The 22,939-nt window shown below is 39.5% G+C and overlaps 2 protein-coding genes across 7 annotated transcripts; both read right to left on the bottom strand.

Moving 5' to 3' along the window:
- On the bottom strand, positions 1-21,867 carry LOC147280238 (uncharacterized). 6 transcript variants are annotated; one of them, XM_086251410.1, is made up of 17 exons: positions 21,605-21,867; positions 20,395-20,774; positions 20,213-20,305; positions 19,241-19,295; positions 18,788-18,933; positions 18,276-18,689; positions 16,359-16,455; positions 15,527-15,631; positions 14,703-14,766; positions 4,438-4,530; positions 4,256-4,347; positions 3,568-4,127; positions 2,701-2,945; positions 2,427-2,600; positions 2,226-2,333; positions 1,874-1,972; positions 1-1,239 (listed from the first exon to the last, which is right to left on the bottom strand). In XM_086251410.1, exons 12-16 carry the CDS (start codon positions 4,060-4,062, stop codon positions 1,915-1,917), a joined length of 1,080 nt encoding a protein of 359 aa, XP_086107536.1. In that variant the 5' UTR covers positions 4,063-4,127; positions 4,256-4,347; positions 4,438-4,530; positions 14,703-14,766; positions 15,527-15,631; positions 16,359-16,455; positions 18,276-18,689; positions 18,788-18,933; positions 19,241-19,295; positions 20,213-20,305; positions 20,395-20,774; positions 21,605-21,867; the 3' UTR covers positions 1-1,239; positions 1,874-1,914. The 6 variants fall into 6 exon arrangements, 5 of the variants coding, with proteins under 5 accessions (XP_086107536.1, XP_086107535.1, XP_086107537.1 ...); XM_086251409.1 differs by having other exon boundaries at positions 1-1,215; positions 20,395-20,730; XM_086251411.1 differs by lacking the exon at positions 20,395-20,774 and having other exon boundaries at positions 1-1,215.
- Positions 9,353-11,056, bottom strand: LOC147280239 (uncharacterized). Its single transcript, XM_086252156.1, has one exon. It carries the CDS (start codon positions 11,054-11,056, stop codon positions 9,353-9,355), a length of 1,704 nt encoding a protein of 567 aa, XP_086108282.1.
- Positions 21,868-22,939: the final 1,072 nt, after the last annotated feature.

Here is a 22,939-nt window from a genome sequence, read left to right as displayed (position 1 = left end):
GATCGGGTCTCCATGCCAAGTTACCCAAGCCCGGTCCAAGCCGAACCGATGATCTTCCAAGGGATTGAGTGTCCATCTTTCCACGATCATCCCGGTTCAGATCGGCTCGGCACAGAAATAATTTCCCTTCGAGTTCTGGCGTCGTCCAGTTAGGGCTCGGAGGGGCCCCTATCTGCTGGACCGGCTCGGACTGGAATCCCATGTCCGATCCGATCACACATGGGCTTCATGTATACTCATAGGAACATGTGTTCGGTTCGGCTCGGCGTACCACCGCCACTCCGAGGAGGATCCAGTTGAGACGAAACCGCCACGCTTAAATGCACCTGACACAAATCCTCTGACAGATGGAACATCCCAGTCTGCATCCATGATTATTGGAGGAGTTTGCCTGAACCTTCCAACCTTGCATTTAATGGAGCATTCAATGCAGCATTGAATGCTGAGGAGGTGAATATCTGTGCATGCAACTAGTTCTGACCAAACGCGTGGGTCTCTGGCAACCATTCATTCACATGCAGGTAACTTACTCATCACAAACTCATTTGCCTATATATACCAACTCATATGTGCAAAATCGAGATCTATCAACCTATCTACAAAACACTTACACAAAAATTCCCAAACACCCAAGAGCATACCCGACTTGCTGAGAATAACCCAGAACATTTGCCTTGTTCTTCCTATTCTCCCAAGTTCATCCTTTGTTCTTCCTCACCTACCATCAAACACCATCACTGACTTCATCATCGGAGCGTGTTTGGCTGGTACCACACCGGTCCATCTCCTTTGATCTTGTGTTTGTCTACAGGAAGATCTCAATCAACATCCACGTCATCATCCAACAAGGCTTCGGATCAGCCAAGTCACTATCTCTAAGTTGCTGCATCTACCTCACGAGAATTTGCATCAACATATACCTTTCCAAAAAACTAGGCAACAATCTAATTAATCAACCTAATTGTTGCCATATATATATCAAAAGTATTATCCAGCAGCTAGTCTATCAATCATCCCAAGCTAATCTAGCAAAGTAATCAATATATCATATATACCCCAAGCTAGTCTAGCTAAACATATGGCCTACGTAAAAAAGGTGTCATACAAAAATCCAACCAGAAATGTCTACAAAAACTGGCCCACGAAGTTTGCCCATTCAGCCCGGACTTCATCGATATCTTCTTGGGTATAAGTGTTGTCCTGCCTTCGTTCCCACTGAAACAAGGCAAAGATGGAGTACTAATTAAAAATAAAATTCAACCAAAAATGAAAACAGTCCAGCAGAAAGAAAGAAATAAAGAACATGCCCCTAAGTAGGTGTATTGAAAAACATAGGCATGCAAGAGAAGAATATGCCCCTTTCAGGTTTCAACATCCAGTAGCAAGCATATATATATATATATATATATATATATATATATAGTTAGCATCCACAAGATAAAATAGGGGCCTATATCCAGAATCAAGCTCCAATATATTAACACAAGTGATCATCAAACAGGGGCCAATATAACTTGTCTACTTCCACAAGTTTTAAAGAATCCACCAAGTATTCCCAATCTGCACCCAAAACAGACTCCCCCAACTATTTTGTTTCCTTTTATTCCTTTACTTCATTTCCAATCTTTCAGCCACAAAACAAATTAAAGCATTATAAATTGCAACAATACATTAACTTCTTTCTCGAGATTTGAATACCCATATATAAATGCCCAGCAAGGTCTAAACAATTTATAAGTCATTTTGACATGATATTATATAGCTTCTAAGAGTACCAAGAGTTCAAAATGTCCAAGTAAAAGACAATTATCATATCACTGCTCATACCAAAAACATGACCAACATAATGTCAAGTTGGTTGACTAATTCATACCTTATTCACAAAAGCTAAGCCCTCATCTTCAATTATTTCCTTCATAAAGCGCATAACAAAATAACCACACTCCGTGTCACTTGGTTGTTGAGGAATGCCCTAAATACAAATAAACATTAATTAGAATGAGCACATATACAGTTCATTTAGCAATCTGTTATTTAATGTTTAAAGCAAACAAGTCAACCTATCGCCATATTTTTCCAAATTATTATTTTACGCCCTTGCCTATTCACTTGACAATTGAATATTTTAATCCCGCTGTGGCATGATCGAAAAACCAAATGATTTTAACACTTTCTGAGATATGTAAATGAAATTATAAACTGATGAGAAAAAATTACAGCCTTACTTGTCCACAACAGTTTTCCATTCATCACCGATCAGACGCCTTCTCATTGGGTCCATAAAATAGATAATCTCCTTGTCCGGATTGATAACCGTCAACATCCAATGATTTCTACACATTTAAAATTATCTTTAAATACATTACATGGCTGGAAATGTGTATTTACATTGACAATCAAAGATATTTTAACATTGAATAACTTACCGGAAATTGTAAGGGACTAAAAAAATCTTATCGTTAGAAGACGTGGCGAACCTATCTGCCAAGTGCCGTGTTCTTTCCGTTACAGTTCCACACCCTATTGCACCAGTTCGAGCAGGGTCTACGAAACCAACCATGTTTACCATCTTTGATCTCTCCACCACATTGTACAAGTACCTAAAAAATATTTAGCAAGTCAAATAGCTAGCATGATTGAATAATCTCATCTTTTTTGCTGGATATTAATATGTAAAAATCCCTTATTCATTTTTTTTACCTCATGTAAACCACAATGCAGTTGGCTGATATTTCAACCATGCCACCAAATTGGGTAATATCTTCGTACAATATGTAGGTTCTACGAGCTACCCTAAAAACGTTCGCCTCTATTTCAAAGTTGATTGTTAATCCCTCATTCATTACATTTTGTGCATACATGCACAACAACTTCAGTGGCGTAGGCATTGTTTGCAGGTTCAACACAATCCCCTTCATCCTATGTTGCTTCTCACCTTTCGCTTTCTTCAATACAATCTTGTCAAGTGAGCACACATCCAAAGCACATATAACATTATAAAAATTAATTGTAGGGCTGGGTTTCAATTCATTCAAACCTCAATGGAGTACTTATAATCATCAAAAATCAATATGTTGTATTATTGGACTACATAATTTGTACATGCAGCAGTTGCCAGCTTGCCAAGGTGTGTCGTCTATGAGTCAAATTATAAAAGAGTGTCTATGAGTCATATTCATGGTTACTTAATGAGAAAAATTAAGGCTAGCTAGCTTTGTAGTTAGGCAAGGGAGGAAATGATCTGATGAATACAATGCATATTGCAGAGAGGGGTAATGGCCAAGTATTATTATAAATTTATAATTTAGATTCAAACAAGGTTTATAGTTAAATTATTGTATGTTAATTCAGAGGATTGAGCCACTTAGTTTACAGTCATACTAGCTATATAGGATGTATGATTATATGATGGTGAACTCCAATGAATATATGTTATAGTGGTTTATTATACATGTGAACAAGCTAGCTAGTGGTTTCTCGTGCACTGCCATCTCACAACAAATATAGTATTAATTAGCTCACAATGTAGGGAAAATACTTTGGGTTAAGTTGGGATGAAATATATACCTTCAAAATAATTTTCTTGTCTTGCCCAGACTCCAGGTGGACACAATCATCATCCACATCGATCATCTGCGTGTCTTTCTTGTCCACCTGCTGTTCAACATTCTTCTTCATTTCCTTCTCCACATTTTCTTCAATATTCTCCTCAACTTTGTTCAGAATAAGAGTCTTCTTGACTGCATTGGTACTTGCTTTATCAGAGCCATATCCAACAGTATGAGGAGTTGATGGAGTACCAGGAGTAGGGGCTAACATCTCAGGAGTTGGTCCCTCAGCCTTGGAATTCTTCCCTTCCTCTATTTCATGAATTTTCTCCATCCAATATTTTTGTTCCTCAACTATTCTCTTATCTCGCTCCTCTTCCATGATTTGTTTGACACTATCTCTGATTGTGTCTTTTATACTCTTTCTTGGAGCGAGGTTAAAGTAAGAACTTGGCTTTACATAACCTCCCACACCTCTAACTCTTCCCGAGTGCTCAGGGGTCCCTAATGCCATTGTTAGCACATCAGTGGTACCGGAATAGATAATGTGCCATCAGCTACTTGTTTCTTCAAATCCTCCTGAAACAATATATGTCTTATAAATAAACAAGGACAAATAAAGTTGATTTCAAATTTAAAAGAAGTCAACATTGTCAGATCCAACATTGGCAGGATTATAATCAATACAATATCAGTAGCTTACTTACAATTCTGGCAGCAGTCTCCACTACCTTTGCATTTGGGATCTTCCCACTTTTATCTTCGTGTGCTTTAATCCAAAGGGTTGCCCGATCAAACTCTGCACCAGGCATTATTTTCATCTTTAAAACAGGTAAATGATTAACATCTTAATATATATTCAACCAAGGCAGTTAAAATTCACACTGACCAGTTCATCCTTCAAACCAGCATACCCTTTACGCGATAGTCTATGATGATACTCATGCTTAGATTTCCTATCCACCTGTTCGTTGTGAAGTTGCTGCAAAATAGAATATTTCCACACAGTGAGGGCTCTATTTACAAGTTTAAAAACAACAATTGTACAGAAATAAAACAAAAGAAAAAGCTGACATGCAGACCAAGCCAAGGATCACTTGCATGGTCATCCCAATTCAAAGTCCTGGCAGCTCACTTGCATGCAATTCATGAGTTGAATTCAGCCACACAATTGCAACATTACTTATTAATTGACAAAGTATAGTATATATATTAATAACAAAATATATAGTTATGTATGCCTGAATGCTAATATGATGTACAGTATATTAATAACATTACTTATCAATTCAGCCATAATGGTAATATTTGAACCAAGTCAAGGATGAGAATGTAATGGTGATTGCTCTTCTTGAGGTGACAATAAGATTAAAAAAATTATGTTTTTTAATTTTATTTTTTTTTTTCTTTCGTGAAGCATTACTGCCCAACCAGAAAAGAAATGGAGGGGCTACAAGAATTCAATATAACCAAGAAAAAATAGGCATAATTTTTGTAAAGTAGGAAATTTATGTACAAATTAATATCTTACCTCCCACTGAACCAAAATCCTAGAGTTCACAGAGACGGATAGGTAAAGAAAAAGTTTTTCACCTTCCTCGGGTTTGGATAAGATGGGAGGTTCCCCCATGTGCCTTTTAAGATCTTGAAAGGCCTGCTCGCATTGCGGGGTCCATTTTATGCTCTTCTCTGCTCCCTTCAAAGCTTTGAAGAAGGGGAGGCACCGGTCTGTCGACTTTGATATGAACCGGTTCAGGGCGGCGACTCTTCCAGTCAAACTCTAGATCTTCTTGCGTGTCTTTGAGGACTTCATGTCAATCAAGGCTTGGATCTTCTCCGGATTGGCCTCAATCCCCCGTTAGCTGACCAGGTAGCCAAGGAATTTGTCTGACCGAACACCAAAGACACTTGGCTGGGTTCAGTCGCATCTGATATTCTTTTAGGACTCCGAACATGTCTGAGAGGTCCTTGACGTGTTCATCCGCCTTGATGATTTTTACCAGCATGTCGTCCACATAGACTTCCACCGATTTGCCTATGGATGATCTGAACATATGGTTGACCAGCCTTTGGTAGGTGGCTCCGGCGTTTTTGAGACCGAAAGGCATGACTTTGTAACAGTACATACCGCAATCAGTTATGAAGGATGTGTTCTCCTGATCAGGTTTGTGCATGAGGATCTGATTGTACCCAGAATAGGCGTCCATGAAGCTGGGGAGCTTGTGTCTTGCCGTCGCATCGACCAGTTAATCTATTCTGGGCAAGGGAAAACTGTCTTTGGGACATGCCTTGTTCAGATCAGTGAAATCTACACACATCCTCCACTTCCCATTGTTCAGATCGGTGAAATCCACACACATCCTCAACTCGGCGAGCCAATTGGGATAGTCGACTTCCTGGATGAACCCGTTCTTTTGTAATTTGGTCACCTCTTCGGCCATGGCTGCGTACCGAACTGGATCGTATGACCTCCTCTTTTGACGAACCGGTTTGCATCCCGGATCAATGTTCAGCATGTGGGTGATCACGTCAAGCGATATGCCTGGTGTCACGGGCCGACTTTTCAAGGCTAAAGACGGATCGTGCGGCACTTGCTAATCTTCTCCTGAGTAGCAAGTCAGCCAAGTGAGTACCTTGTAGGCAACACAACCCACATGATAAATTAGCTTTGTGCTAGCACCAAGCAAGCAACAAATAACATTCACACAAACAATAGCAAATGGAAAAGCTCATAGTGCAACAGAAGATTGAATGAATATGCTTCTTATATTGATGGCAAGAGAGTACATGGGCTCAAGGTGCATGCTCTTACCTATGCCAGTGATCTAGCCCAGCATTCCACCGACTAGTCACCCCCCTGTAAAGAGCATTCTGAGCCATTTTCAAGATTACACCAAGAAACATCAAAATGTACGAGGAGTCATAATTCCTCCAAAAAGAAAATTAACTATTTTGCTAATTACTAAAATACCCTTGTACACAAGCAAGTGGCCAAAGGCTTGACTAATGACCTTGGACAAGCTTGGTTGTGATAATACAAAAGCAACCCCTAACATCCTCCCCCACTTAAGTTGTCGACGTCCTCGACTACTCTGTAGCCCGGAACTCTTCAATCTTCTGCTTGAATTGTTGCAAGTCTTCAGCCTTCTCCCAGCTTGTCTCTTCGTCGCTTAATCCTTTCCATTTGACGAGGACTCCATGCGCGGACGTCTGGCATTGACCACCACTCTGTCAGCGAGAATCTCTTCAACTTCTCTGGTTTTCGGCAGCTTGATGTCGACGGCAGTTCTAACTAGTTGGTTGCGTGCTGGATCTTCTGAGTCTGGGTTATAGGGCTTGAGATTGCTGATGTGAAAGACGGGATGCACCTTCATCTAGGAGGGAACGTCAATCTTGTAGGAGGCTTTACCAACTTTGGCGAGGACTGGAGCTGGCCTTTCATACTTGTGTATGAGTCTTCGATCTTTGTCGCGGAGGAATCTGAATTGTTCTGGCATCAGCTTGATCAGGACTAGGTCCCCCACTTGGAACTCTAATGGCCTGCGTCCACGATCTGCCCACTTCTTCATTCTGGAGGATGCTTTCTCTAGGTAAGCTCTAGCAATCTCAGAATTGGTCTTCCATTCTTTTGTGAACTTGAAGGCTTTAGGGTTCTTTCCTGTGTAGTTCTCATCGACTGTGTGTGGCAAGAGAGGTTGTTGTCCCATCACGATTTCAAATGGGCTCATGTTGGTGGCCGAGCTCTTCTGGGAGTTGAAACAGAATTGGGCGTTATTTAGTAATTGTACCCAATTCTTCTGGTTGGCATTCACAAAGTGGTGCAAGTATTCTTCTAAGAGCCCATTGAACCTTTCTGTTTGGTCGTCTGTCTGCGGATGATAACTCGAAGAGATGTTAAGTTGAGAACCAAGTAAGTTGAATAGTTCAGACCAGAATGTACCTATGAACCTGGGATCTCGATCACTCACGATGTTCTTGGGAACTCCCCAATATTTCACCACATACTTGAAGAATAGCCTGGCCGTCTCTTCTGCTGGACAAGACTTCGAAGTTGGGATAAAGGTTGCATATTTCGAGAACCTGTCCACGACCACTAAGATGCTAGTGAGGTTTTTAACCTTCGGAAGGCTTGTAATAAAGTCTAGGGAGACACTTTCCCAAGGTCGGGTGGGGATTAAAAGCGGCTCAAGCAACCCCGGAGTTTTCTGTCTCTCCACTTTGTCTTGCTGGCAAGTGAGGCAGGTCTTGGTGTATTCCACAACATCATCATGCATCTGGGGCCAGTAGTATCCTTGCTTCAGAAGAGCATGTGTTCTCTGCCAACCTGGGTGCCCAGCCCACAAGGTGTCGTGGCATTCCCGCAATAGCATCCTCCGTAGCCCATCTGCCTTCGGGACGAACAACCTTCCTCCCTTCGTCCACAATAACTGGTCTTCAACCCAGAACCAACGGGTCTTTCCTTCATTAGCAAGTTTCATGATGGATTGAGCTACAAAATCTTTGCCCAAACTTTCTCTTATGCGCTCCCGGACAGTTGTAGCCACTGTGCTACCTGACAATGCAGCAAGTGATGGTGAGGCCGCAAACTCAGCTTTTCGACTAAGGGCATCCGCTACTTGATTGGTATGCCCGGCTTTATGCTCGAAGGTGAAGTCAAATTATGCAAGAAATTCCTGCCATCGGGCTTGCTTGGGTGTCAGCTTAGGCTGTGACAAGAAATGACTGACTGCCGAGTTGTCTGTTTTCACAATAAACTTGGATCCTAGTAAGTAATGCCTCCATGTTCTCGGGCAATGTATCACTGCTAAAAGTTCCTTCTCTTGGGCCGTGTACTTCCTCTCAGCTTCAGCTAATTTGTGACTCTCATAGGCAACCGGATGACCTTCTTGTAAGAGAACCCCTCTAAGAGCAAAATCTAAGGCATCTGTTGGCACCTCGAAGGGTTTTGTCACGTCCGGAAGAGCCAAGACTGGATCATTCATCATCGCCCCCTTTATGTCTTCAAATGCTCTCTGGCATTTATCTTCCCAATTTTAAGTTTTCCCTTTCTTCAGTAACTCGGTAAGGGGAGTGGTCCTCCTTGAGTAGCCCTCCACGAAACACCGATAATAGTTGGACAACCCAAGGAAAGATCGGAGTTCTTTCATATTGCGAGGAGTTGGCCAATCTCTTATAGCCCTTACTTTCTCCATGTCCATCCTGATACGACCACGTTCTATAATGTGGCATAGGAACTTGATACTTACTTGAGCAAATGAACACTTCTCTTTCTTCACAAATAGTTGGTTGTCCCGTAACTTTTGGAACACTTTCTTCAAATGCTCTTGGTGCTCTTCTAAGGTTGAGCTATAAACCACAATGTCATCGAGATAGACCACCACAAACTTGTCCAGGTAGTCATGAAAGACTTGGTTCATAAGAGTACAGAAGGTGGCTGGCGCATTAGTCAACCCGAATGACATCACCATGAACTCAAAAGCTCCATAACGGGTGACACAAGTGGTCTTCAGCTCATCTCCTTCAGCAATCCGTACTTGATAATACCCCGACCTGAGATCCAACTTCGTGAAGTATTTGGCGTTGCTCAACTGATCAAATAGGTCGGCAATCAAGGGAATGGGATACTTGTTGCGCACCGTCACTTTGTTGAGGGCTCGATAGTCCACACATAGTCTGAGACTTCCATCCTGCTTCTTTTGAAATAGAACTGGTGCTCCGAATGGTGCCTTGGAAGGCCTAATGAACCCAGCTTCCAGTAACTCATTTAACTGTCTCCTCAATTCGGCCAACTCAGGAGGGGCCATTCAGTAGGGTGTTTTCGCAGGTGGCTTCACCCCAGGGAAGAGTTCAATCTCATGGTCTATACTTCTTCTTGGTGGTAGGGATCTTGGAAGCTCATTGGGCATCACATCTTGGTAATTCTTCAAGACTTCTTCAACCTCCGGGGGAACTTGTTCATCATTCATTTCACCTTTCACTATCGAGACTATCACATAGGATGGCTCTTCACGCTTTACTCCTTTCTTGAATTGCATGGCAGACAAGAGTCGGGGTTCACAAGGCTTATTTATCGTTGCTTGGACCACACTAGGTTTCTCGTCCATGATTAGTAAGTTGTGTGTGGCGGGGATAGGAATGGCCTTCTTCTCCAACAGGAACTCCATCCCGAGTATGACATCGAAATCATCCATTTGAACCGCCACGAGGTCTGTTTCTCCTTCCCACGACCCAAGCTTGATTTGTACCTGTTTGGCCACGCCGGTTGTCGGCAATGCTTCAGAATTCACCGCTTTCATGCGCCCAACATCCTTCTCTAACTTTAGGCCCAATTGCTGTGCTTCTCCTTTGGAGATAAAGTTATGGGTGGCACCTGTGTCAACCATCACACTTCGGGCGGCTTTGCCATTCAAGGTTGCCTCCACGAACATAAGGCCCTTTTCGGGGATCTTCTTGGGATCAACCATCAATTTCTTCATAGCTCCCAAAAATCTCAGAGCTCCCATATGGCCGGGTTCTGCCTCCTGTTCCTGCTCCTCACCTGTTTCCTGCGAATGAATAGAAGCTTGCAAAGCATTTAGTGCAGATTTATGAGGACATTCAGCCACTCTATGTGGTCCATTACATAAAAAGCAAGCAAGAGGTTTAGGTTTGAAGCCAGCTTGATTTTGTGGTCGAGATGGTGCCAAGTCTCGAAAATTTGTGTTCCTTTTTTCGTTTCCTCCCTGGTTAGCAGGTCTCATCTCTGCTCCCCCACTTTTATTTTGGTTGGGCCTGGAGGACTTGTAGTTGTTCCCACTAGAGAAGGTTTGGTTCCTCCTACTAGATGAGTCGTCATAAGTGTAGTCTGTCAGGCGTTCTGTAGCAGCCTGGGCGGAAGGCAAATCTCCGATTCTTTGTCTCTGTAACTCTGTTCTGGCCCATGGCTTCAATCCTTCCAGGAAATAGAACAGCTTGTCTTTTTCGGACATGTCTTGAATGTCTAGCATCAAGGCTGAAAACTTCTTTACATAGTCCCTGACGGTGCCCGTTTGTTTGAGCTCTCTCAGTTGCCGCCGAGCAATGTACTTGACATTTTTAGGAAAGAATTGAGTCTTGAGCTCTTTGCGTAGATCTTCCCAGGTGTTGATGGTGCACCTTCCGTTCCGAATGTCGTCATATTTGGTCCTCCACCAAAGTTTTGCATCGCCAGTAAGATACATCATGGCCATGCTCACTTTACTCTCCTCTGAGTCTGCCTTCACTGCTCTAAAGTATTGTTCCATGTCGAACAAGAAGTTCTCAAGTTCCTTCGCGTCCCGTGCCCCCTCGTAGGCTTGGGGTTCGAGCACCGTCACTCTGGCGTAGCCCACTCCTTGTGTGATTAGGGCCTCATTCCCCACTGCCCGCATAGTAAGATTGAGCTTGTTGTTCATATCTCCAAGCTCTATCTTGATGGCCTTAATCGCATCGCGAAAATCTTCCGTCAATTCATTGACGGTTTTTGAAAGCTCTTGAATTGTGTTGTCCATCGTTCCCATTCGCTCATCGAAGGGAGCTGAGCTCACACTGCTTGATGGATTCTTGCCTCGCTCCAAGGCACCTACCCTTTCAGCCAAGCCCTCTAGTTCTCAAACCTTTTCTACGAGCCCGGGTAGGTTGTAACTTGTTATTTCTTCGGTGAGGTCTCCCAAGCTATCTGGAAGCCCAGCAAGTTGACCCAACCGACTATCGATCCACTCAAAATGTTGAGTACTCGTCATACTCTTGTATGATTTGTAGTAACCTGGCTCTGATACCAACTGTCACGGGCCGACTTTTCGAGGCTAAAGACGGACCATGCGGCACTTGCTCATCTTCTCCTGAGTAGCAAGTCAGCCAAGTGAGTACCTCGTAGGCAACACAACCTACACGATAAATTAACTTTGTGCTAGCACCAAGCAAGCAACAAATAACATTCACACAAACAATAGCAAATGGAAAAGCTCACAGTACAACAGAAGATTGAATGAATATGCTTCTTTTATTAATGGCAAGAGAGTACAGGGGCTCAAGGTGCATGCTCTTACCTATGCCAGTGATCTAGCCCAACATTCCACCGACTAGTCACCCCCCTGTAAAGAGCATTCTGAGCCATTTTCAAGATTATACCAAGAAACATCAAAATGTACGAGGAGTCATAATTCCTCCAAAAAGAAAATTAACTATTTTGCTAATTACTAAAATACCCTTGCACACAAGTAAGTGGCCAAAGGCTTGACTAATGACCTTGGACAAGCTTGGTTGTGGCAATACAAAAGCAACCCCTAACACCTGGCATGTCATCGTAAGAACAGGCGAACACTTCCGCATTTGCACGGAGAAAGTCAAGTATGGCCGACCGCTGAGCTAGGGTGAGCTGAGTCCCCACTCGGACGAGCCGATCCGGGCTGTCATCTGAGATCGGCACCTCTTCCCAAGTCTCGACTAGGAGAGATCGGGCATCTGTGTTCAGCTCGGTAGTGAAGTTGAACGTCTCTGCCCTCGGCCATCTGCCGAAATCAGCAATGGAGTCAAGTTCCTGGGAGTTCGGTAGTTGGCCCTTCTGTTTTATAGAGGTGGCATAGCAAGACCGAGCCGAACACTGGTCTCCCTGAATGACAATGCACTCGTCGCCCATCGGACCTTTGATGAACAGGTTGGCGTAATGGACGATGCAGTCCAGATCGATCAGAGCTGGTCTTTCCAGGATGATCTTGTAAGCTGACGGTCGCTTGATGACGATGAAATACGTCATGCAAGTCTTCTTGATCGGCCCTTTCCCAAGCGAAAGGAAAGGTAGATGTGTCCGAGGGGTCGGACTACTTCACCCCCGAATCCGACCAGAGCTGGTGTGTCAGTCTCCAATTTGTCTTCGATGATCCCCATCTGCTCAAATACGGAGTAGTAAAGGATGTTGACCAAACTTCTAGACTGGCGGTGGGATCCGAGCCGAACCGATCATAGATATCATATACGCAGGTATAAAATATATCTACGTTTGAATCGAGCATGGATGGACTAGTTTAGACTGGCCCGATCTACGACATGACAGTCATCACCCGACGATAATCCGTGTCTGAGAAGATGAACACCAAGGGTCGAGCCGAACCAAGCTGGGATAGCTAAGAAAAGATGAACACTCAATTCTTAGGGGATCCTCAGATCGGGTCGAATCGAATACGGAGATCCATCGAGATGAGCCGATCCGAACTGGCAATGAAAATGTGCCGAGCTGGCATGGTGACGTGGAGGTCCAGGTTTGACCGTTGAAAAGTCAAAGCCTGAGGTTGGATCTGACCTGCCACGTGTCGATCCATGATTGGTTGTCAAATTCATGTGGGTTTATCCACAAACAGAAGCCAATCTGAGAACTCCTTTTTTGCAAACAACCCACTTGATTTGGTTACTCGATCAATTTAAATCAACCCAGCTGCTTCATTTGTGACTTTACATATACTAAGCTCGATCTCTCTCTCTCTCGATCTCTCTCTCTCTCTCTCTCTCTCTCTCTCTCTCTCTCTCTCTCATTTCTCTCACCAACTTACTCTCCCACTCATGGCTCACTCTCTCTCACCCGCCACTCATTCTCTCATCAACTCAATTTTCTCACCAACTCAACCTCTCATCAACACAACTCTCTCACCCGTAACCCACTCTAGCTACCTCCACAAGCCCATCTCACAATTTTAGTTAGATTAATCATTTCCTTTCTTTAAGGTTTTAGATGGTGTTGTGGATTTGTTTCCTAAATCTTGTGGTAAGACTTTCTAACCGTAGACTTAATTTATGAGTTTCTAATTAAGGTTTTTATATTATTTGGATTTAGATTATGATTTCTAATTAGAATTTTAGTTCTAATTAGTTTTAATTATTCTTCGATAGAAGTAAATTAAGGATTACTCCAGTTTCCTAATAATTGGACCCGGTGAAGTAAATGAGCTGTAAATTGAATATATTGTTGTGAATCTTACACCCTGCTAGTAGCCTTATTTTACTACATGTATTATGCTAGTATGTACTGAATGTATAGGAAATTTGTAGAGTTTGTGATTGTCATCTGAGGTGTGGTTTTTTTCTGATATTGTGATAACTGAATTGTTAGGATGACTTGAGAGTAAGAGGTCACCATAGTGTTGACCATGGGTTTCGATCCCCTAAATCTCCGGAGGGGTTATACAGTTAGGCTAATAGTAGTCAATATGCATCACTTTGGCCATGCATGTGTATTATTTAGAATGAATTGATTCATTTGTTGGCTGAACACGTGATACTAAGAAGAGACTAGAAGAAGTGCAAGTGGGTATTTTGAGTTGATTAGTATTGTTTTGGTGAAAGTGAAACCGAATGGGAGGTGTTTGATTAATTAACTAAGTGGTTTGACTTTTGGCTGGAGTATATATGCGTGAGAGAGAGTAGGAGTTTAAAGAATGTTTGAGAAAAGTGAAGAAAAGGGTGAAAGCTTGTATAAGCCAATCTAAGAACTCCTTTTTTGCAAACAACCCATTTGATTTGCTTACTCGATCTATTTAAATCAACCCAGCTGCTTCATTTGTGACTTTACATATAATAAGCCACGTGTGGATCCATGATTGGTTGTTAAGTCCATGTGGATTTATTCATAAATAAAAGTCCCCCAAGTCCATAATGGCTATTTTATTTAACAGTCCTCTCCATAAACAAAACTTGTTGCACATGAAATAGAAGTCCCCCAAGTCCATGGCTATTTTTTCACTAATAAGTCAAGTATACAGCTGTGGAATAACAGTAACCCTTAAATCCAGGCCACAGACAATTACAACAATTTTTTTGAAAAGTTAGATGCAATTTGTCCAAAGAAATTACAATAGACATGTTGAAATTTAATCTTCATGCATAAATATGGTCAGAAATCTGAAATGCAACTCAGCATCAAAACCCATATCTCAACGGCTTCAGATATGAGCACTTACATTTTTGGTAAATCTTATTCCCAATTGTATTGTATTCTATGACCTCGAATGATTATGTTATTTATTGGTAAATTGGTCTTTTATTGGAAAGAAAACTTCAACATGTACACTAATTTCAGGATTAATTTCTGCATTAGCTTTATGTGCTCATTTATATTTAACAACAGTGTAATGAAATGAAAAGAAATAAAGAGGATTGTGTACACACCATTATTCAACTGTGAACTGAATATAGGCAGGAGTTCTCTCTGTGATAGGCTGCCAAGAAAATCCTGCTAAATGAAAACCAAATATGACATGCCCATGTTATGCATCACAAGATATAATTACAATAAAGCAATTTAACAAGAAGATAACAGTTTGATTTATATTTCTTCAGTTGCAATTGTATGATACTAATTGTCCACATGGTAACATTTTCAGTTACGCTATTTTCTCATACCCAATAGCCTACTACACACAATAAAACAGACCATCAAAAACTCCAGCTTACGGATAACCAATTCTCTAATGTACACAAAGCAGAAGTAATGATCCGATGACTAATTTCTACCAAAATTAAGAATTGCATGCATGAAGTATAACCATCCTACCAATCTGATAAGTTAGATTATACATCCACTTTGAATGGACCATAGGATGGACCCATGCATATGTTACCATCATATGCCTCTTCCTACTTAAAATCAATCATTCTAGAAACTGAACCAAATTAATTAATTTTTAGAAACTCACATCAACAATCAACATGCATGTAATCGGATGACCCTCACAAACTCACAACTCAATCAAAATCCCAATACCCATTTTGAAAACATGATATCAAAATCCCAACAACCAGATTGAAAAAAATTTGAGTGTTCTAAAATCAAATATCAGACTGCACCAAGCATTCAAAAATTAATTAAAACCTAGATGATGAAAGCAAGGGCTTGTTTAATCTCAGATAATCTATGTCCAAATCAACAGCAAATCAGATTAATCTGAAATAAACAAGCATACACATTCAAACTTGCATTAAAAAATACAAACCTCAAGCAAATGAGATTAATCTCAGGTGCAAATGCAGAAACCCAGTAACCTGCAAGTTCCAACTTGATTGTTGAACTCTGTACCTAAATGCATACCTCCTCCTCCCTGCGAGATAAAAGCATCAGGTAAGCTTCAATTATTATCCACCCAAACCTGGCATGATAATCAATATACCATGTTCAACAAGATGAGAGTACTCCCATAGGAAAGCCCAATCAGAAGGGCATTAATGGAAAACCCCAACTCACCAGCAAAAAATAAAAAAAAATAAAAGAGGACTACCAATGACTAGCAAAAAGTTCAAAAAGTAATAATGGAGTAACTATAGATTAAAATTTCATGCCTGTTACTATTGAAACATTTCTCAGAATAAAGCAATTCAATTTATTAAAATAATGAAGTCACAAATACAAAACTACCACCAAAAAGCCTAAAATCACCTATCTATTGATGGAAATGGTATTTCACTCCTATTATTGGATGCATCATGAACAAGAACACAGTTGCAAGGTTTATTCGGGTATTTGGCTTACAATAGGGGGGAGGGAGTAACTAAACAAAATTGAGAATACAAGCTGCTCCAAAACCAGGATGTTAATGGGATGACAAAACCCAATCAAAAGTTTAAACAGCTTGATTTCATAAGGCCTTCCTCCCAAACAAAGAAAGGAAGAATGAAAAAAAAGAAAAGAACAATGAAAATATTGTCATCACAAAAGCAGCAAATTTAATAAATCAAGCATAAGCAGCCCTGTACAAATATTATGTAGTGATCACACCCATTCAGAAACAACAAATATTTTTTTTTTTCAAGAAACACACACAAGCATACCTGATACATGGACTGCGATGGTGGTTGACTTGGAAGTGGTGGCTGTCCCTGTGGGAATGAAGCATACAAACATGCGGTGGTGTACAAATGCTGTTTACTGCTCCAAATCCAGATTACATTCGGTTATTTTAATTTTTTCAGTTATATTAAAATTGAACTAGACTTATCATGATTTCAGTATGTCAGCTCAATTCTAATATATATGGTTTTTCAGTTTAAATTTTAAAGTATATATATACATACATTGTGGTATTCACATGTGTACCTATATAGATTGTGACATTGTCATTAAGATAATGCAGACGTAGACAGTAATTAAGGCATAATGTCTGTGCATGTGTATAGAGATCTTGCTAATAAGATTTTGTGATCTTGCATTTGGAGAAGGCAAAATCATTAAGAAGGACCGAGTTTACAAGTTTAATATTGTGTAAGACACAGCTACTTTGTAAACCAATTTTCATTTTCATGCCTTGTAAATGACTTATGTGGGATATGGTATTGGCATCAATGGCTATGAGTGGATTAAGCAATTTGATGACTTAATTGCTTCTCATAATCTGGTGTTCAATATAATATGTTGACAAAGTTGAGGTAAGTCTTGTTAAATAATAAAACCAGCGCAAATTCAAATTACTTGCAGTATTGTGTAAATATGATGATCAAGAACAATGATTGTCCAAGTGGGAGAAATCATGTAAGAACTGAAACATAAGTTATGAAGCATACACAAATCAACAGAACCAAGTATAAGTCGACATCAATATGATTCTACTGATAAGCATGTAACCGTAATATATAATTAACTACTAACCTGATGAAGACATACTGCTAGCTTATTGATTAACCTCTCACACAATGGGGCAAAGCTTATTGATTCTAAGTTTTTTTAGCTGTGTGACCAAGGACCTGTGCTTATATAGAGTACTCATAGATTCCTAGTTCTTCCCATCAAGGACTCCAGAATCCAATCCTAATAGGACTCTATATAGACTTTGCTGGATCATTGCCTTCTTTATAACATATGGTCTTTAGGTAACTAAGTCTTCCTAGTCCAACTCAGATAAGTAATCTATTTAAGATGGACTTGATGATTTATGTCTTATTAATAAACCTATTACTTTTGTCTTAAGTATTAGTATAATATTGACTCCGAGTAGAACAATGTATTAGTCCATTTAATTCCTACAGTTACTACTGAAACATTTCTTAGAATCAAGCAATTAAATTTATTAAAATAATGAAGTCACAAATACAAAACTACCACCAAAAAGCCTAAAATCACCTATCTATTAATGGAAATGGTATTTCACTCCTATTATTGGATGCATCACATTCACTAGACTAAACATTATTCTTTAACTAGCCTCTCTGCAAGCGCTATCGCGCGTGCGAATTTGCTTTTTGTATTGTGCATACGTTAATTTTTTGGCATATATTCTATCTATTATTGTGCACCCTTGATGTTTTTTTTTGTTTCTAGTGTGAGACTTTTTAATTTTTTTTTGGACTACTCTAAATGTGTTTTCTATTAAGAAGTAAGAAAATGAATGGAATAACAAATCTGGAAGAATTGAAAATTGTAGAACACGTGGAAAAAAAATAAAAACTTGCAGAGAAATCCAAATCCAAATCTTACGACAATATAGAATAACATGAAATTCCCAACTAACACTTCTATGAATGCCCAAGAAAAGTCTAGGAACTATGGATAGCATGATTATAATTTTATGATTTTCATAAACACAAAGATGTGTTTCTGTTTTGCCTTGACTGTAAATATCTGTTTAAAGGGAAACAAAACAAAACTTTCCTCTAAATCTCTTAATAGAGGTGGCATATACATCTCTATTTACATGGAGTATGTTATGGTTGATTGTTGTTAATCACATGCATAGTATGCAAATTCATCATTACCTTCTGTCTATGATGTTGTTCATCTTCTGAAAAAGGTGGGGTTTATCATCATTCATAACATCATCTCATCAGCTCATCTCCCAGCTTCAAGAATCCTACATCGAAAACTCTCAAGACAAATACCCGGTAAGCATAGTCAAGCCAAGATTATGAATCCAATTATTTAATATTCAAAACCAATGTATCCTTGTTACCTCCCTTCACCTACAACATCAAAATCAGGTATACAAAAATGACAAAATCTATAAACCCAAATTCAAACAGACTGCATCCAAATAGAAGTAAAAGTGACTTCATGTATACAAAGATGTTCCTCTCCTAATACAGAGGCCAAAGCCAAACATATATAATATTGCTATGCGTACAATTCCTCCAATCAGCTTTGTCAGCCTTGTGCATCAAACCTGCCATAACCTGTAAACATTGCATTTGCCATTAATTGGATTTCAGCCTTCTGAATGCCAGAAAAAGAATTGACAGATTACAAATTATCAGGAGAAGTTATGTGCTACCTCACGTCCAAATTGGGCTAGGAATCTCTCGTTATCCTCAATTGAATGTGATAGGATTGTACCAAAAGGGAGTTCGACATAGAAGAAACTAAAATTTCCATAAAGCTGTGTCCTTGATGATTTTCTTCCATCATAATAGTTACCGACTGCAATGAAAAGAAGCATTAGTTAAAGATACAATGCAGAATAATGTACACAACAAAAATGTACTATAATTTTACTTTTCATGGTCTCAAACCCAAAAAAATATTCATAAATGTACTAATGAATTATTGTACTATTAATATGCATACGCCCTCTAAAAGTGAAAGTATAACCTGAAATTAAACCCAAAAAAAAAATATTCCTTAATAAAAAAATTTGCAACAAAAAAGAGGAAAGAAAACCCTGAAATTGCCCAAATAAAACAAAGTGAACATCAAATTCTCAAAAACCCAGAAGAAAAAAAAGTACGAATTCGTAACGCCAATGCTCAAATGGAGGTGTTCTCTTAGTCTTCTACAAAGTCCTGTAGCATAATAAAAAGAAAAATTAATTAGCAGATATTTATAGGAGTGGTAATCAGAGATGTAGAAAGCAATTAAACTGAGAAATAAGATTGCGACAAAAGTGAAATGCAGAGATGGAGAAAAGAAGGAAACCGATGCTTGACACAACTGAAATTCGCACTTTGATGCTTATGGTGGTTCTGCAAAGTCATTGCTGCTGCTACATTATTTTACCTTTTTGCACTGGGGGTCTTATTGGAAATAAGATCTGTATTTTCTATTTGTGTAATCTCAAATAATGGAGATTTAGGAGTTGGGTAACTGCAATTCTGTGTAGTGGTGGTGGCTTAGGGGAGAGTAAAAGACGGTTGAAAAGACTCTTTCTATGTTGGACTCCTTTCACTAATTTATCCCACGTTCTTTTACTTTTCCCTCTTTATTTGTTATTTATTTTTGTCTTCATTTACTTCTTTACCCTCAAGGCCTCAATATATTAATTTGCTGTATTAAACTATTTTAATAAATAAAGGGCATATTTGAAATATTTAAAAATTTCACCTAAAGGGAGCCTTTGCTTTATATATATAGATAGATGATATAAACATCAAGAACACATTTGCAAGGTTTATTCAGGTATTTGGCTTACAATAGGGGGGAGGGAGTAACTAAACAAAATTGAGAATACAAGCTGCTCCAAAACCAGGATGTTAATGGGATGACAAAACCCAATCAAAAGTTTAAACAGCTTAATAAAGAAAGGAAGAATGAAAAAAAAGAAAAGAACATGGAAAATATTGTCATCACAAAAGCTTAATAAAAGCAGCAAATTTAATAAATCAAGCATAAGCAACCCTGTACAAATATTATGTAGTGATCACACCCATTCAGAAACAACAAATTTTTTTTTTTTTCAAGAAACACACACACACAAGCATACCTGATACATAGACTGCGGTGCTGGTTGACTTGGAAGTGGTGGCTGTCCCTGTGGGAATGAAGGCCCAACACTAGCAGGAGGCTTCGTACCTGACTGAGCAAATCATTGATAAAGACAATTAGTACAAGCACGTTAAATGTGACAAATTTTATAATGACTGGTGAACATAAACTTAAGCTTACATAAAACATGAATTGAGAAAAATGTTGGGGAGCAGCAGCATGTTGGAACCCCGAATTGTGCCCCAATTTGTGGGGGATACTGATGATGGAAGCCAGGCATTGAAGGTGGTCTTGGTTGTGGTGGTAATGGTGGCTGCAGTGGCAGATGAGAAACTCCAGTTGTCTGTAATGGCCGTTGCAACTGGCTGGAAGCAGCAGGCATTTGGGGTTGATGAAGTGAAGGTGGCTGCGAAGAAGAATGATGAGGATGTGTGGGTAGATTTGGAAGTTGAGAGGACTTGAAAGTGATGTCGGGAGCATTTGAGGATTCATATGCCACTTAGGCTGCTGTGGGGTCTGCAGGGGAGGTGAAGGCATGGGCTAAGAGTGATGATTTATTGCTGGAGCAGCATATAGACAATGATTAATGAAAACAATAAGCCTCCACAGAGAGCAATTATATGAAAGAGACCATATTCAACAAAAATGGTATGCTTATGCACCACAAAGAGAATTTAAAATCAAAGTAAGACATTAATTATATGTTATTCAATTGACAGGACTATTTGGTAAAATCTTGTAATTAATTATGCTGTCCAAATTGGTCATTATTCAGAAACCATATATTTTTGTTTTTTTTAAAAGTGAATGATATGCCAAGTTATACTTTGCCCCCAAACAACCATATGGATTTTACATGAACTTTCTCCAAGAATGACAATGCATACTATTGATGAAATTGTAATTGAATTATTGCTATAATTTGGTTTATTGGAATTTCTTGAACATAATTCATTCCTTGTCTTACGTGCATTACAGCTTTGTAAAGACAAGGTTCTTGCCACCCACCATGGATTATAGAGAAGAAAAACTAACCACAAAAGGTCAAACAAAACAATACAAACAACCATATAAAAAACTATACAAGGGTACAGTACCCCGAAACTCGCAGGAGTATGCCACAAATACTGCTTTCGAAGTTTATAGGACAACAGTTTCATTAAAAATAGGTGAGTATTTATCTATGACGGTACTAAAGATTGCCCTTTCATGACTGTGCCAGCCAACTTGTAAGCACATTAAAAACCCAGTGAAGCAAATAGCATAAAAAATCAATTAAACAAACAAGAAAGCATTGCATATGACGATAAATTTGAAAAAAAGTGATAATAATCATGATTTTGAATCCCAAAGAAAAGCAAAGAAATTTATAGAGATTTATATAGCTTACATTGGATAGGTGGTTTTGAATCCCTGTGTTCCACGATTGGTCTCCAGAAAAACCTTGTGAGCATTCAGTTACTCCAAGAACGGGAAAACGAAGGAGTGATACCTTTGAACGAATGTGAAGGATTGATTGAGCGGATGGGGAAAATTTAGTCACAACAGTAACGGATTGGGCGGATTGGGTTAGACTGTCAGAGGCGAATGGCTAAAACTTGACAATTGGGTTGATGGGGAAAATTTAGGGATGGGGGGATTGGGCAAAAGAGATCTCGGGAGGGAACAAGGCATGGAGGGACGAGGGAACAATTTTAATTTTTAAGATGCCTGAGTTTAAACTTTAAACAAGGTGAAAATTGTAATTTAGACATGATGTGTTTTTAAATTTTTTTTTTTTTTTTTTTTGGTATACAAACCGGCACTCAAGAGTCAAGAGTTTGAACTGTGCATTGTACTTTCTCATAACATGCAAGATGTGGTTGAGGCACTTCCAAGGCCATAACTTTGTGCAGAATTGACCATTCGAGCTGTGTGAGCACTCGTTTTCATACGTTTTTTCGAGATCAATGCACATGAAATGAGCATAATACGATTTGACAATGGTTTGGTAGAGTGATGGCAGTCGTAAAATGTTGTTAAAACCGACCATCAATTTTGAAGGGCCATAACTTTGTGCTCCGGCGTCCGTTTGGGGCAAATTTTTTTTTGATTTGATGTAACTTTTCGAGATCTACAAGGCTACAAAGTGCCGGAGGCGCTTTGCCCACGTTTTATGCCCAAAAAATGCTGTTTACTGCTCCAAATCCAGATTACATCCTTGTAGCATAGCATTTGATAAGCTTGCAGCCCCATTATTTTTTTCCCATGACACATACAATTAAATTACAACACAGCACGCTATAGTTGATGTCAAAACGCATATGCTCATGGTTAGTAGGTGTCAATATAGTAACATTAAAGTGTCTTAGGTTTGGTATAAGTACAAAATAATGAATGCATATAACAACATGCTTTTATGCGTCCGTTTGGCATCTTGTTTTCCATAATTACATGGTGGTCAAGAGTTCAAGTCACGTAGGGTACCAAATTCCATAATTTTTTTTTTCATCTATTTCTTTTTCTATGCCACCAGCCAGCCTCCAAAACATCTATTGCATAGTAAGTATATAGTATCATTCCATTTTATTTAGTCTAATTTGTACAACACCAAAACGCTCAATTTGATAATATACCAAATCATTTAAAAAATATTATTCTGCAATGTCTTCCAAATGACGATATGTGTTACTTTGAATTGCAATATAGTTAACTTAATTATATGAGAACAATATAGAATACTGTC

The sequence above is a fragment of the Dryas octopetala genome, chromosome 7, assembly GCF_963921425.1.
Source record: "Dryas octopetala chromosome 7, drDryOcto1.1, whole genome shotgun sequence".
NCBI lineage: Eukaryota > Viridiplantae > Streptophyta > Magnoliopsida > Rosales > Rosaceae > Dryas > Dryas octopetala.
Note: the sequence above shows the minus strand (reverse complement) of the source record. Positions and strands in the feature narration are given on the sequence as shown.